This window comes from Gadus chalcogrammus, chromosome 15 (genome assembly GCF_026213295.1).
Source record: "Gadus chalcogrammus isolate NIFS_2021 chromosome 15, NIFS_Gcha_1.0, whole genome shotgun sequence".
NCBI lineage: Eukaryota > Metazoa > Chordata > Actinopteri > Gadiformes > Gadidae > Gadus > Gadus chalcogrammus.
This window is the reverse complement of record NC_079426.1, coordinates 22,957,705-22,975,204: the sequence shown is the minus strand read 5'-3', so window position 1 is coordinate 22,975,204 and position 17,500 is coordinate 22,957,705. Positions and strand designations below refer to the sequence as shown.

General features: G+C 43.2%; 1 protein-coding gene across 2 annotated transcripts in view; it reads left to right on the top strand.

Moving 5' to 3' along the window:
• The window catches only part of camkmt (calmodulin-lysine N-methyltransferase), a 146,587-nt gene that overhangs the window by 117,669 nt on the left and 11,418 nt on the right, over positions 1-17,500 (top strand). Inside the window, exons 9-10 of one of the 2 annotated variants that reach the window (XM_056609864.1) lie at positions 8,751-8,814; positions 12,453-12,584. In XM_056609864.1, coding sequence (XP_056465839.1) covers positions 8,751-8,814; positions 12,453-12,584 — 196 coding nt within the window. Of the gene's footprint in view, positions 1-8,750; positions 8,815-9,194; positions 10,058-12,452; positions 12,585-17,500 lie in introns of those variants that run through there. The other variant, XM_056609865.1, reaches the window with a different exon arrangement.

Here is a 17,500-nt window from a genome sequence, read left to right as displayed (position 1 = left end):
GAAACTTGTAGTAGTGCTGTGGTTTTATCGTGGCTACAAGGGTGTAATGTGCTGCTTCTATGGTGCTTTGGATGGTTGGTAGGATGCCCATGTTGCTATTGTTCTGAATAGTTGGTTTCTTGTTTACTATGGTGTTCTGGGGGTTGCTACGGGGTTCTGGGTGGTTTTCTATGGTGTTCTATATGGTTGCTAGGGGGTTCCAGGTGGTTTCTATTGTGTTCTTTGGGTTGACTATGGTGTTCTAGGTGGTTGCTAGCTGGTTTCAGGTGGTTTCTATGGTGTTCTAGGTGGTTGCTAGGGTATTCTTGGTGATTGCTAGTAGTACTACACGATTAATCGAAACGCAATCGCGATATCAGCCTTTGTGATTGTACAACCGCAAAAGGCTGCGATTTAATAAAAAATATATATATATCTATTGTCTTATTTATTCTATTTATTTAATTTAGTTGTACTATTGAGAAAACCTAATAAGTTTGCACAGCAGAAATGCCTTTATTTTGAAAAATATATTTTTTGTAAAATATTGTTATTTTGAAAACAGTACTGTACACATTTTTTAGTTTTTGTATTTTTTATGCTAGTTTAAGCTTGTATGTTTGAGTTGTAAAAGAAACATTTTAAATTATCAGTAATCTGTGAGCATTTTCCTTGATAACCAAGAAGGTAGACTCACTCACTCACAACATTTGTTTATTATATCACAATCGCATATCGCAATATTGTCCACAATAATCGCAATATGACTTTTTCACCAAATCGTGCAGGACTAATTGCTAGGGTCATCTATGTGGTTGTTTTGTTGTTGGAGTTGGTTGATAGGGTATTCTAGGCACGGATTAAAATTGAGAACCAGCTCAAGTTGTGAACTGGTTCCACATTGTCCGATTCATTGGAATCGAATGCCTCCTAGCTTATCAGGTTATTTGATTGATTACGGCAACACAGGGTGTAAATGTGTGTTCCAGAAACAGATCACAAACGATTCTGTTAGCTGTGTCAGATAGATTCTTCGGCCAACGTTGAGTTGCTGGCTCGGGAAGGCCGAGTTCCCCACGTGTTGGAAAGTTCACAGCAATGAGCGCCGACATCAACACAAAATGAAGCAGCATGCTGTGTTGTGTGAAACAACCACACCCCTCAATGGAAGCTCAAGCAGTTAGAATGCTGTTATTTCTCTAGGAAGATAGATATTGGAAAGATATTATAAGATATCCACGCTCTGACTCAGGGGTAGACCTGCAGAGGAGACCGGGCTTCTAAACCAAGGTACCCTCTGTTCGGTCAATATTTCTATCAGATAGGCCAATTTTAATGTACCCGTGGCCAATGTAAAACTGCCATTGATTAGGTTAAATAAGAGAAAACAACTTTTTTCAAAGAACAAGAAGCGCTGGCAAAACATTTACTCAAATAGCCTAATCGCTGAGATTAATGCTGTGTATTTGATCCATCCCTACCCTAGGCTAAGCAACACTTGTTGCAGAGGGTAATTACCCTTTGTTATAAAAAACCTTAGCTCCATGCCGGCAGGCTTTGCTGCTTTCTCAGACTGAGAAAACCTAAATGAAAATGAAAGCTTTACAATGTTCTCTAATTTCATCCTTTCTAGATTATGACAGCCAGACTAGCTTAAAGCTAGCTCTCAGTCTACAGCCAGCACTCAGGCTACAGTTAGCTCTTAGGCCACAGCTAGCTCTCAGGCTATAGCCAGCTGGACTCCATCGGCTCGCAGCCAGCAAAACCCTTTCTAGGTGATACATAAAGTGCGCTAGGTCCTGTTGTTCTGGGTGGTTGCTAGGGTGTTCTAGGTGTTTTCTGTTTTGTTCTAGGTAGGTAGCGACGGTGTACTGGGTAGTTGCAGGGGTGCTCTAGTATCAATTGTGTTGTAGATGGCTGAAAGGTTGTTCTGTGTGGTTGCTAGGTTGCCCAAGATGGTTTCTTTGGTTTTCTAGGTGTTGGCTAGGGTGATGTAGGTGGTTGCTAGGGTGTTCTGGATTGTATCTACAGTGTACTATGTGGGTTTCTATTGGGTTTAAGGTGGTTCCTCGAGTGTTCCAGGTGGTTGCTCTGACCTTCTATGAGGTTTATATGGTGTTGTACGGGTTTTCTATGTGGTTGCCATGGTTACCTAGGTAGGCTTCTATGTGTTGTAGGGTGTGCTAAGGTGTCAATTTACAGCCAGGATTTTTGGTTTTAATCTCTAATCAATCAGGAGATAGTAAGTTTGGAGACATAGAACGTTTGGGTAGTAAGGTAGTAAGCAGTTTAAATAAGGGTTGTAGTATCTGGCACTGACATTCAAAGCTATCTGCCAGTAATTCAGTTATTTGTAAGTCCTTGAAAATAAATCACTCAAAATGTTGTCCTCCATGATTTTACAAACTACAGTTATGAAGTTATGAAGTAGTTTTCACATTACAAGAACCGCATTACATTTGTCCTAATAACTTAGAATGGTGCCTCTTTCTTCATCCACCCCTGTGAACCATTAAAGGAAGTAGAAGTGAGTGGCGGTAGAAGTGAACAAACATGCGTGGCGGCGCTTTGTCTGACTGGAGATAGAGCAAGAGGAATTGACACACACTTTGGCTCCACCTCCTGCCATGTCAGGTGTTTCTATATACTTATATTTATTTATATCCAGATAACCCTGTGGTCACATGCTCAGGCAACAGGCCAAATCTGCACTGTATTGTTACATTGAGTTTAATACCCACCGCCCATGTGTGATAATAGGAGGACCACACACATGCACAGCACACTCTGAACAACGTACACACTGACCCACACACACACACATAGAAATACACACACAATATAAACAAACCACTAGAGAATAATCAAATTCACGTCTGTATTAAAAAATGAATCATTGTGATTGTAGAGCAAGGTGTTATAGCTAAACATAATGGAAGCTGTTAGCTTCTGGATGAGAGAAAGGTTTAGCCCAGGGTCACAATGTAATATATATAATGTTTTGCTTCCATTTAATTGTACTATATTATAGTGTAATCCGAGAAGCGCTCATTTCTAGATTATCATCCAATGAGATTTGTTTTATTAACAGTTTTTTCATTCAAGACCTGCTGAAGAAATTCTATAGTATTTGTGTGTTTGTTCAGTGTTCATTCTAAGGCATAACAATACAACAAAAAAATAATATATATTGTGGCAACCTGGCACAGTGAGCGAACCACCTCCTCCCAAACAGGACACCATTTCGTGGGGAAAAACCAAAAAGGCATGTTTTATTCTAAACTCAAACATAAAGTTTCTCGCTGAAGAAACACAAAAGAACGTAAAAACCTGGGAGGAATCAACAGTCCCATCCTTCGTGGGTGGAATCCCTTTCACCCACGAGGACCGGTCTCTCCGTACACGAGCAACATGGCTGGGAGAGGCCCGAATGAGTGGAGAAGCAGGCTATTTAAGCCCTGCTACTCCACCTGTTCCTCAGGTGCTCTGCATTTCCTTAATTGGCCCGGGCCGGGTTGCCACAATCTACACTCCCATGAAAATAAGAATCGTTGTGTTTTCCTTAAAGGTCTCATGGCATGCTACTTTATGGATGCTTTATATTAGTGGGCCCAGTGGCGACTGGTGATCAAAAATGTTAGTGGTGCACAGTAATAGACAGGGGTCTGGGGTTCGCCCCCCCCCCCCCCCCCATAAAAAAAAATGAATTTAATAGATTTGAATTCCTGTATTCTTGTGCATTTTGGGGATGACCACTACCTATAACCTATTAACTACTATTCATTCAGATTCATAGCCTACATCCTGAATTGCAGGGCCTGGACAAGCTTACACTGCATAGACAGACCTACTTTATGGCCATTCCACCAGCCACTGCTATTTGACCCATTGTTATTCTGAATTTCTGATATTGAGACAAATCATGATCACTGTCCTATAGCGTCCATTTTTTGTGAGTCTCAATGTCTACTTCAAATGCAGTTAGAAATATGGGACAGTTGCTTAATTTTGTTTATATGCTACAGGACGAAAGACTAAATTAATATGTAACTTACTTGCTCCTTTTAAGTATAACATTGCTTGGGGAGTCCATTTCCGCTACTGAAAAGGGTGGAAAGTGCTTACAACTCTCTGCTAGTTAGCGAACTATCTCTTCTCTACGTGTATTTGTTTTGCTCGAATGCTGCTGAGGGTGGTAGCCTATTTGATTGATTCGCTGAATTGTCCAATCATGTGGTGATAACAAAAAAAAAAAGCAATACCATTGGCCTTGGGCGCACACTGGTGCGACCCAAGGACGAATTTTCTTGAGCCAATGAAAAGCTGTCTGCTCGATAGACAGCAAAAAGTTAGCGAGCTTACATTGACTCCAACGTGGCCAGCGCCCCTGATTTGGAGGAGGGGTTCATTTTAAATGACCAATAACTAGCCTAGCCCAAATCATTGACGTTCAGACGCATTTAAATGGTTGCTGGCAGTGACAAGTATATCACACAATTAAACAACGATAAACGCTATGTAGTTTTGTTGATTTATTTCGTATTGATAATAGTTGATTAATAGTTGGCAGATATATTGCCAACTATTAATAGTTGGCAGATATATTGCCTCCGTGAATATTTCACGGAGGGGCGGCACCCTAGCGCCCTCTATTGACCCACCGCCACTGAGTGGGCCCCTAACGCAGTATTTGAAGACGTTCCTTAAATTCAGCCGTGATGCAGAATTACAGCCACTACGAGCCAGTCGCACATTGAGCTGTCTGTAGCTTTAATGCAAATGAGGAGGAGAGAGGCGGATCAAGGAGGAGGGTTGTTGACTGTGATTCTCCCGCCGGAGCCCCGCCGCCCCGGCAGCGGTTAAAGCCCAACACACACCGACGCCGAAGCGGGGCATCAAAAAGAACGCCCCCATTATTTAGTATTTACTAGCCCACTCCGGCGGCGGCAAGAGCTCGCAGCGCTCGGCGGCGCGCCGACCCACTGACCTTCACACCACTGTTCTATTCCCAAGCGTCGCCGCCCCTGAAAAAGCGCTTTTTAAGCTGTTTGGTACATCCTGGCTTGATTCAAGGCCCTATAGGCCTACATATGGAGATTATTGATGCACAAGATTAATAATTCCACAATGCAAAACGAATGAGCAATGAAAGTAAATAAAGTGTGTCAAGTGACTAAACCGTAAACAAAGTGCCAGACAGTACATAACTATGAATTAATGTGACTATCATTGTAAGCACAAACAGAGGATCATGGGCATCAGGGCCATATGTAGTCATAAAACAACTAGTATAACAATTATGGTAGCGTATACCGACTACGTTTGTCGATCTTTCAAAACATATCACACCGGGGCTGCAGTGCACCGTTTCCTATAGGTGCTAGGGGCGGCAATTGACGCGCGTGAATTGCGCACCGCGGCGCTTCGGGGCTGGTGTGTGGCAGGTTTCAGGCACTCAGCAGCGGGCAGCGGAAAGCAGGGCTCAAGCGGGAGACAATCGCAGGCAACAATCCCTTTCTCCTCCATGGCTTGGTTCATGTTCTTGAGGGAGTCAAAGCCAAAGTTCCTTTCCCCCAATTCCTTCTCAACCATGCCTGAGATAACCCCCACTACGAGTCTCATTGTGGAAATACCAGAGACGAGAGTCCGACGAGTTATGCGCCATAACACCAACAGCAGAGCGGTTATCCAAATAAAGAAGTCTAGGCCTACAACACCTACGTTACAGTCCTGGAGCTCTATATCTAAATAATATCATATAGCCCAATAGGCCTACATATCATATAATACATATTATCACGGCCAAAAGCTTTGTGTGCCTCCAGACGATATTATGAATAAGAAACGACTGCTTGGGGTTCTCCGACGTCTCTGGTTCTTCCACTTCCACATCAATCTGAAGTAGACTGAGCCGCACGCTGCCCGCTGCCGGCTGCCCGCTGCCGGGGGGTGGTGCTTCGTGGCGGTGGTGCCTCGCGGCAGCGGGCGGCAGACAGCGGGGCTCAATGATGGCTGAGGTAACCCCCACTACAATTCATTTACGAAATACGAGAGACGTCAGAGTACCAACGTGATATGTGCCATATCACCAACAGCAGAATGGTTATCCACGTAACAAAGAAGAGTACAACACCTGCGTTACAGTGTGTGTAATCACACACACCGAACACATGTGGCGCTCCCAAGGTCGTAGCTCATTGTCTCATTAGCGGGACAAATTATCTGGGTGGGCAAGGCAGAGAAAGGGGAGGTAGCTTGGCCCCTTATGACGACATATGGGGCCACATTCAAAATCAGCGCGCTTGAGCTTCCATTTCTTCAAAGGCGAGCAGGATACCCTGAACTCATTTTACACCAAATGCAAGTTTTAGCCACTGGGGGACCATAGGCAGGCTAGGGGAACTCATATTAATGTTAAAAAACCTCTTAAATTGAGATTTTCATGCCATGGGACCTTTAACTTAGTTTGAGCCTTTAATATCTACATGGGGGCGGGTTTTCTTCCACAGAGGCTGCCATGTTGCACCGTCATGATTCTACAGTAGCCCATAATGGACAAACGGCTCTAGAGAGTACGTGTTTTAAAGAAATGTGTTTTGGGCTAAGAGTAGTTGGAAGGAAAGGGGGCATGTTATCCCCATGGCTGCGACCCGTGTGTGATGTTTTTTGAGTACCTTTGTTGTTTTGGAGTGTTATAAAAAGCAATGTTGTCTATGAAATGTGCCACACAAAGTTGAGTTATACTATGTATCCAAGAAGCTTAGAAAATTCACTTTATGAGGTTTTCTAACATTAATAGGAGTTCCCCTAGCCTGATTATGGTCCCCCAGTAGCTAGAAACGGCGTTGGGTGTAAAACAAGCACTAGGTAGCCTGCTCTGCTTTTGAAAAAAACAAAGCTCAGATGCGCCGATTTGGAATTTTCCCCGTATGTCGTCATATGGGGAAATGTTACCTCCCCTTCTCAGCTTTGCCCGGCCAGAGACTTTGGCCCACCAATGAGACAAGCTAGTACTGTTATTATCAGTCATTTTGCAGATTTTGCGGCGGTGTGAAAGGCCCAACAGTGGGGGTTATCTCAGCCATGGTTGAGAAGGAATTGGGGGGAAAGGAACTTTGGCTTTGACTCCCTGAAGTACATGAACTGCAAGGCACCACCGCCACGAGACAGTCTATTTTGTTTTAAATCAGAATATTCAAAGAACGAACCATACACGGATTCACGTCCATTGTTTACTTCAGTGTTTTAAAAATGCCGGTCTTCGTTGTTCTTCCTGTTTATGAAGGTAAGGATAACCCCGCCCCCTACCCCTGGCGTAAAGGCAGTTCTCGTTCTAGACCAGCTCAATCCTGGGGCTGGAGTTGAACCGTTTTTTACAGGCCGGTGCCGGTTCTCTGGCGATGTGAAACCAGAACACTGGCTCTAGCTCCGAACTAGCCCGGAACGGGCTCCGAATTTGCGGCGGTGTGAAAGGCCCAACAGTGGGGGTTATCTCAGCCATGGTTGAGAAGGAATTGGGGGGAAAGGGACTTTGGCTTTGACTCCCTGAAGTACATGAACCGCAAGGCTCCACCGCCACGAGGCACGCTGCCCGCTTCCGAGGCGGTGGTGCCTCGTCAGCGGGCATCGGGGCTCCAGCGGGAGAGTGGCTGTAATTCTGCACCACGGATGAATTTCGGGAACGTCTTCAAATGCTGTGTTAGGGGCCCACTAATACCTATATTAAATCATCCATGAAGTAGCATGCCATGAGACCTTTAATTATCTGACGTGGACATCAAAATCTACAGCTGCCAGAACGAGTTCCACACATTTACACACACTGTGGCGTAAGTGTCGAAGATGTTTAACCCTCTCTTGGACACGACAACAAAATCCACCGCTGGCCATGAGCTCCACAAATCTTCCCACACATCATGGCCATGAGCTCCACACATCTCCTTACACGTCCTTTCTCGTGACCTCGATGTGTAAAATGCACTCGGACCTCATGAAAGATCACTACCTGCATTCGGAGCGCAGTGGAAAGTTAACAAACTGGTTGGCAGAGAAATAGGAAATTATGTTATTAACAGTGACAAAATGGCATAGATTCCAAAGTAGAAGATCATATAACACGTATAACCTTGTCTAAAACCCCAAATAACTGTTTTTGTGTTGGTGTCCCCATGTTAATTAATAACATTAATTAATTCATCTGGTTTTACACCTTAGTTGCAGTTGGTTTAAATATTATTTAAATACAAATTAATACAATATTAATTGAGCTCATGTTCAAAGTGATGGAAAACTTTTAATGCTACACACACAAAGCACTTGTGTGCATGTGTCTGTCTGTCGGTGCATGTGTGTGTTTATTGCACAACACTTTGATGTTTTGCAGCTCTTTCAGCATTTTGAAAAGCAGCCAAGGTGGGTTAACAATGACACTAAAGAGGGAAGTAACAAAGAAGTAAATCTCAGCCAAGCAATTGTTTTGCTTGTTTTCTCTTTGTTTATTTCTCATTATTTGTTTCCCAATACAAAAAATCCCACTGCTAAATCCATCCAGAACAGCCATCAATGGTATGCATTCTTCACTCATTAAATCTCTCTCTCTCTCTCTCTCTCTCTCTCTCTCTCTCTCTCTCTCTCTCTCTCTCTCTCTCTCTCTCCCTCTCTCTCTCTCTCTCTCTCTCTCTCTCTCTCTCTCTCTCTCTCTCTCTCTCTCTCTCTCTCTCTCTCTGTCTCTCTATCCCTCTGTCTCTCTGTCTCTGTCTCTGTCTCTATAGTTTGTTCCTGGACCAGTACAGGGCCAGCCTGGTTGATGCCATAAGAAGATTACTGCGACCCAATGTAAGTGTGTGTGTATATTTTGTGTGTCTGTCTTCCTAGAAACATACCCTTCATCATCTTTGCCATAATATCTCCAAATAGATTAGTGCTGTAGTTTTAATCTCCTGTAATTATTTAATGCAAATTATAAGCAACTTAAATGCATTTGTATGATCTTTTGCCCTTACTGTCCCTCTGTCTGTGTCTGTGTCTGTGTCTGTGTCTCTCTCTCTCTCTCTCTCTCTCTCTCTCTCTCTCTCTCTCTCTCTCTCTCTCTCTCTCTCTCTCTCTCTCTCTCTCTCTCTCTGTCTCATCTCTCCGTGTCTCTCTCACTCTCTCTCCGTATCTCTTTCTCTTCGTCTCCATCTCTCTTCCTCTCTCTCTCACACTCATTATGATAGTTTAGCATAACTCCATGTGAAAAACATCCAAGTCAACCACTAGATAATGCTCTGTTGCTCCAGGCCAATGATACCAGCCAAGGCCCGGTGTTAGCCCACTTTGTCAAGTGGTGCAAGGGCTTCTATCTTCAATTAACCATCTCCAAGACAAAATAGATGATCATTGATTTTACACGTGAAGTCACATCCAGTACGGGTCAAACAGTGCTACATCTTTCATATCTCGGGACAAACATCGACTTGAACATGAACTTTGAGGCACATTGTGAAGCTGTTTGCTAAAGAAAATATTTTTGGTTAGGATAGTGTCAGATTTCCATATTGACAAAAGCCTCAAAACATTATTATAAGTGCTTTTATTGAATCAATCGTATCTCTGTCTTTCTTGTCATGGTTTGATACCTATCTTTAAAGATCTTCTATATTAAACTGATAGATGGTCTAGTGGGCAGCATCTGTCTCCACATGCCAGTCAGCTAATCACTGGCTCAATTCGAAAGGATGACAGCCACCCTTTGCACAATGAGGTTAAAGGGGACATATTATGGAAACAGCACTTTTCCTGGGAAAAAGTCTGTACATGATTTTTTGAGTGGGATATGCATTTCTGAAAGTACCCAGTCTACAGTTACCAAACAAGCAAGTCAGTTTCAGTTCCCCCTCCTACATAGGAAGGGGGCAGAATTGAATATTACCTACAACTTCCCCACTCCCCTCCAATCAGAGCGTAGCTACAATTTTGTGGACCAGCGGACGAGCAGCTCCGGCGGGGGGAACTCGCCGGCAGCTCAGCTCCGGGAGTACAATCCCTTTCTCTGCCGGCGGCACCGCCAGAGGAGGAGACATGGAGAAGAAAGGGATTGTACTCCCAGAGCTGAGCTGCCGGGCTGCCGCCGAGCTACCCCCGCCGGACTTTTCAGCTCCCGGAGGACCCCCACCAGAGCAGCCGGAAAGCTTTGGCGGCAGTTCAGCTCCCGGAGTATACCGGAGCTGCCGGACTGTCAGCGGCCGGACGGCTTCGACGGCGGCCAGACTGCAGCTGAAGCTACGGCGGCAGACCGGCAGCTCCGGTGGTGCCGGCAATTCGGCATCTCAGCTCCCGGAGTACAATCCCTTTCTCTTCCATCTCTTTCGTTGCGGTTCTTGGACTTAAGAGAGTCAAGGCCAAAGTTCCGTTCCACCCATTCTTTTCAACCATAGCCGAGATATACCACACTACGAGTCTTTACTTGTTAAATGCCTGTGAAGTCAGACGCAGTCTTTATGATTCATAATATCATCCGAGGCGCACATAGCTTTTGGCCATGATATTAGATATAATATTGTATAAATACCCATACATAATATTATTATTATTATATTATATTATATTATATTATATTATATTATATTATATTATATTATATTACATAGAGAGCTCCAGGAGTCCGCAAACGGCAACAATCCCTTCTCCTCCATGCTGTGGTTCAGTCTGACAGCTCATTGGTCAATAGACAGCAGCTTATTTGCAATAAAGCTACAGACACCAGAAACAGCACATTCTGAAGGGACTGAAAAAGAGGGGAATAGTGGTAAGCGAGATTATTTTTCCTAAAAGCTTTTTCCAGCAAACAGCTCAAAAACATGTTTTCTTGTTGTGAAAACGCCATAATATGTCTCCTTTAAGGTTCAGGTCCGAAAGTGCAGAACAAGATATAGCGAGATATAAAAGCTGCTTTGTTCCAGGAGCCATCACACAGATGATATGACATAGAAACACCAACATTATTCTGACACACGTACGCAACGACTACTGCAAAACAAATCTACCTAGGGGTAAACATAAAGTAACCTAACCTCTCTCTCTCTCTCTCTCTCTCTCTCTCTCTCTCTCTCTCTCTCTCTCTCTCTCTCTCTCTCTCTCTCTCTCTCTCTCTCTCTCTCTCTCTCTCTCTCTCTCTCTCTCTCTCTCTCTCTCTCTCTCTCTCTCTCTCTCTCTCTCTCTCTCTCTCTCTCTCTCTCTCTCTCTCTCTCTCTCTCTCTCTCTCTCTCTCTCTCTCTTTCTCTCTCTCTCTCTGTATCTCAGGGTAATCCAGCAGAGATAATGTAGGGGCTAATATGATTTGAGTGTCGGCCATCAGCCTGTCAGCAGCACAACAAGCTTACCAAATGTTTAATAATTTGCTAAGCTGATTAAACAATTAACAAAGCAATTAATTCTCCCACCTAATGGAACTAATTTGTTGTTACTGACAAAGGTGGGCTCGGCACCCCCCACCCCGACCCCCAACCTCATATCAGCGGGCTAGGAGGATCCTGTGTTGATCTGTGTTTGGGATATAGGGCTTTCGCGAGGGTGGACAGGCAGTGGTACTCATTGGACATCATTGTTATTGTTTGGTTCCCTTTGTGGTGGTTGAGAGAGAGCGAGAGAGAGAGAACATACAGATGAAGAACAGCTGTCCAAAGGAGATCATCCTGTTGTTTTTGTTCGGCATTGTGTGTTCTGCTGTTGTTTGGGGTTATTTTGTGTGTGTTTCTGTGTTTAGTTCCTACATGACTCCATTCAATTAAAGACAATAATAATAATCAGCTGGATATGAAATAATACCAAAAGCTTAAGGATTTCAAAGAAATGCTTTTTAATCTGCTTGTGATTTACGCACGACACACACACACGCACACACATATCACACATCACACACACCACATTCTCCCTGTCTCTTGCTTTCCCACTCTAGTTTAGCCCAGTGAGCGATGGTATGTATTGTTCTGGGTGTGAAGAGAGAAGTATATTCACAAAGCTTTGGTTATTGGAAAATTGAAAGGTGTTGCTTTGCCTTCTTGATAATAGTCAAGGACAGGGGTTGATAGGAATGACTTATTGACCCCAGCGCATCATTGTTAAAACTACTGTCAACCAACAAGCAGCTCAGAATGGCCATTCACAAAGCCTAGACCTTCTACGTAGGAACTCCAACCCACCGACCAGGCGAAGTTGGCTGGTGTGTGTTCTCCTGCCAGTGTTGTCATTGGCATCAAGACCAAGACCTGAGGGCTGCTGGCAGACGTCACTGTACAATATATTTTGGTCATTGAACTATGTCCACTTTCTTCTTTGTGTGAGGAGAACATTCCCCGTTTGAATTGACACTTTAGTGCTGGTATATTTTCTTACAGGAATTGACTTGACAAGATTTCTAGTTTATGTATACAAGGACAAGTTTTTAAAAGAAGGGAAAGTAGTAGTGGTGCTGCTAAGAAATTTTCCTCATTTAGGGCATGGCGTTGGTGTTTGCCCCGCGGCGCAGGGATACGCTGGGTGTCTTCTGCCGGCTGGCCCAGGAGGCGGGCCTCTCGGTCTCTCAGCACCAGCAGTACGACTCTCAGGTCTGGGATGTCCATCTCAAGGTGAGGGGGCGGGGCTTAGGGGGAGTGGGCAGGGCAACAGCAAAAGACATTGCTCACCCCTTTAAGTAAAAATCTAAAAAATGCTTGCCTAGATTATATTTATATGTGATCCTGTATCAGTAAAGTTAAATTATTATTTTATCTTAAAAAAAATACATATCTGTCTGTCTTAAGATAACCTGGACATATCTGTTGTCAATGCTGATCGTAATTGATAACGATAAGGTTATCAATTAAAATCGAATCCTATAACTGAAATATTCTACAAATACAAAATGCTGGCCAGCCTGTTCTGCTTTTGTTTAGAAGAATCTCTATCCCCCTCCCACTGGCACCCAGCCAGCCAAGCTGTGCTAGTTGGCGTCACAGTTGCACAGCCAGTTAGACTGGACTGAAAACTGTTATTGAGTGGTTTTAATTCTGAAAATATCCTTGAAAAACAAAGATGGCTAATTGCGTCACACTTGAGAATACAATATTATTATTATACATTTATAATAATGTCTTTTTTCCAAGGCATTTACATTTACAAAAACAATTCAAGGCTGATATTCCAGTTTAACAGTACATAACATGACATCAGTTGTGTGCTTTCTATGTATTTTGTGGTGTTTTCCGTGGCTGATGGACGCAACAGCTGAAGAAGCCTTAGATCATGGGCAAATTAAAACGTGTGTGTGTGTGTGTGTGTGGTGGGGGGGGGGGGGGGTGTCAGCATGGTGTCAGTGTGTGTTTTGGTGTGATATCATCATATTGAATAGGGATATGTGTGTTTGTGTGTGTGTCTTTGTTTTATGTCTAGCCAATTTTTGTCGGTTCAGTAGGGGATTGATATATGAGCTTACACCTTCGCCACACATCACATACTTTGTGTGTGAGCAAAAAGCGGGATGTGATATATATAACACATCACATACAGATGCTTTTCATTTCTATACGAAGGGAACACACACACACACAAGGGCACACATACAATCATACATCATAAAACACCAACCCTAATATCACAATTGAACAGCACCCCTCATACCATCATACAACACCACCCCTCTAAAAACACACCTCATATCATCTTATAACACTACCCCCCTACACCACACCTCATATCGTCATATAACACCACCCCTTTAACACCACACCTCATGTCATCATATAACACCACCTCTCACATCATCATATAACACCACCCCTCTAACAGCACCCCTCACATCATCATAAAACAGCACCATTTAACACCACCTCTCATAACATCATATAACACCACCCCTCACATCAACATATAACACCACCCCTCATATCATCATGTAACACCACCACTCATATCATCATATAACACCACCACAGATATCATAATATAACACTACCCCTCATATCTTCTTTTATTACACGGCTCTTCTTGCTGTGGATTGCTCCGTTCACTTGCATGGGCCTTCCCAACTTCCGGAGGTCGCTTCTTTTTTGATAATTGACCGTTGCTAAGCATATAATGACCGCTGTCAAGGAAAGTGGATTTTTTGTCTCTCATTCACGTCTTTCGTATCACTCCGCAAGTAGTCCGGTAACTTATCTATCGCAGCGTATTCGGTTGCAAAGCGATTTAAAACAACTTTTGCGAACTATTTCTCTGCTGATCAACACTACGAATGGTAACAAATAAATTGTAAAGACACACAGTATTAAGTTATTTTTTCGTTTTGGCTAGTAGCCATGTAATAAGCGGGATAATGTATAGAACGCCAGTCATTATCCTCATAATGACCGGCGTTCTATACATTATCCCTTACATAACACCTCCCCTCATATCATCATATAACACCACCCCTCATATCATCATATAGCAGCACCCCTCTAAAAAACATGTCTCATGCCATCATATAACATCAAACTCTTAACACCACATTTCATATCATCATATAACACCACCCTTCATACCAGCATAAAACATCACCCCTCATGCCAAATATTACCCCACCCCTCTTAAAACCACCCCTCATGCCATCATATTACCCCAGCCCCTGGAGAGAGGCGGGACCAACCAGAGAAATGAAAAGGCCTCAAAATCTGCAAAAAAAATATACAATTAAGGCCCAACATTGTGGTAAAAAACACACTCTTTTAAACACATTGTGTGCATCACAAAAGCCATCAGACAATCTCTGTTGTAAACACAAGTAAACACAATTAAATATATTCAGGCGGATCTGGGTTTCTTTTCTGTAAAAAAATATTAACCTGACAGAATTTATTGACATTTGAACCTCTGAAGTGACCAGCTGAACACGGCTCACACACGTTCACGCACACACACACACACACACACACACACACACACACACACACACACACACACACACACACACACACACACACTCCTTCATAGATAACAGCAGATCACTCTGGATATAATTAAACAGTTATTTAAATGGCGACATGGGAGGACCATGAGATCTGACGGTAGACACTTGACTTGACCGAGGCTTCTGACGGTGGAGAAGGCCTTGGAGACTAATTCATTAAAGTTATTAAGTGAATGTTAAAATAATACTTGTTGTTTAATGTTGGTTAATAGACAGATAAAAACCAAGCTCTAATTATTATATGCATATTTCTATCAAAAGTGCATGGTGTGATTTCACGATTTATGTCAAAGAATTCTCACAGAGAAAAAAAAGAAGTGCTTACTTGCTGCATAAGGAGTGAGGCGACTGGGAAAAATCTTTGCGGCTGCAGAGCCTGAATGAACCCAGATCCTGTAGCCTGAAGGCTTTGACCACATGACAGAATGGGTCTTAGAGCACATTTGCCCCCACTTCAACACCACACCTCAAATCATCATATAACACCACCCCTTCAATACCACCCCTCATATTTACCTCCCTACTCTCTAAGGCCCCGTCCACACGGGCGAAAACTATCTGTTTCCCTTTTATGCGGTTCAGGAATGTCTCCGTAAAGACGGATTCATTTCGAAGCCGCATCAAGCTAGAAACACTACACATTCTAGGCCCATAAGGGGCACTGCTTCTGCTACAGAACTCCAGCAAAAAAAAGAAGAAGAAGAGGCGAGCATGTGCATAAAGCATGGACATGGACACCGGATTCCAAAATGGCGCCCATTCATTCCTATGTAAACTGCTCAATGGCGCAGGGCAACATCAAGGAGAGATATGCTTCCACATCATGGGAGCCTAGCCACGCCCTAGTTCATGACGTACCGGATGCAGAAATATTCTTGTTTTTTAGCATTGTTAACATTGTTGCATCATAAGCGAGAGGTCTCGCATTGTTTACCGACTATGGAAGCAGGGTTCGAGTTAGGTGGGAGCCAGTGGGAGCTGAGATCCCATAGAGAGAGGTCTGGCTCCCATGAAAGCAGCAAACTCAAATATCTGTTGGGGTCTCTGAAAATACAGCAGCATAATATTGTAATTACAAATAAAGCTATTTTCCCTTCCACATGCAGAGTAATATTGACGTTAAGTAAGGGATAATAGAACGCCGGTCATTATCGGGAAAAAAACCCAGACAGGGCGAACCGGACACCGACACGAAATGAGCGGCTACTTGCCAAACAAAAAAATTAACAATATTATAAAAATTATACCGTAATGCACCCGTTCTTTGTCTTTGGATCTTTTGAATAAATTGATCAATAAATGGTGAATCGCAATGAATGCAAGCAGAGGAACGTGAGAGTCATTGAGCAGCAACTGAACCAGTCTAAAAATCCATTTAGCACTAAAACAGTTTTAGTGACAGCTATTTCAATGATATGTGTGAGCAGCTGACTCCTTTCAGCTGCTCACCCCTCCTTCTCCAGCAAAAAATAATAATATAAAACGACTTATAAAACGATTGAGGTGGCGTTTTGAAAAGAGAAAACTTAAATTTTTTTAGTACATGGCATAAAGATAATTATGAGCCTCTGATTGATATCCAGACATTTTTTGCGGGGACACATTCCTGTTCCCCAGTTGTATTGGAGTGAACGGAGATATCTACTTCTGGGCCCCTTGAATCGAGGGACCCGTCCACAGCCCGCTAAACAGCTGCAATACCAGGCTTGACCGCTGAGCACTGGTGGATTGCGGTAGTATGCACTGTTCCCGGGGGCTTGGCATAAAGCCTGCCCGCTGATAACAAACATACAGTCCGAGTACCTCCTCGTAACGCTTTGCGGTGGATCTAAATAGATTTGGTGTATGTGTCTGTCCGTAATCCTTTTTAGCTTCTTTTGTTTGCGGAGCAACATTAAATATTGCACTAGCAACCCAACAAGGGACATGATCAGGCCGCCAGGAACAGTGCATACTTCCGCAATCCACCAGTGCTCAGCGGCCAAGCCCGGTATTGCACCCGTTTTAGCGGGCTGTGGACGGGTCCGTCAATTCATGGTGTCCCAGGAGTAGATAACGCCGTTCACTCAGTGACCGGCGTGGGGAACAGGAATATGTCTCAGATCAAAGGCTCATAATTATATTTATACCATGTTCTAAAAAATAATAAGTTTTCTCTTTTCAAGATGCATCCTCAAACGTTTTATTAGCCGTTTAATGTATTTATTTTTTTGCTTAAGAAGGAGGGGTGGGCAGCTGAAAGGAGTCGTAGTGAAACAAACGGCCCATTGCCATTGACCTATTAAAGAAGTGCATGGCTCCATTAACTTCTCGTGTCCGAGGTTTTTCATTTACTTAAAGGTTGGGTATGGAATTCTCTTTTTTGGCCATTTTTGCAAAATTACTTGAAATCCTTATCATAACCCACTTACAGCCACTTAGTTAGAAGTACTGACATGCAAATTAGTGATGTATACAATAATGAGAAACAATTGTTTGATTAAATTGTAATCTTTTTGATTGGACAAACCAAATTATTTCTGATAGATATTTCTTAAATGAGAACCAATTGTTGGAGTG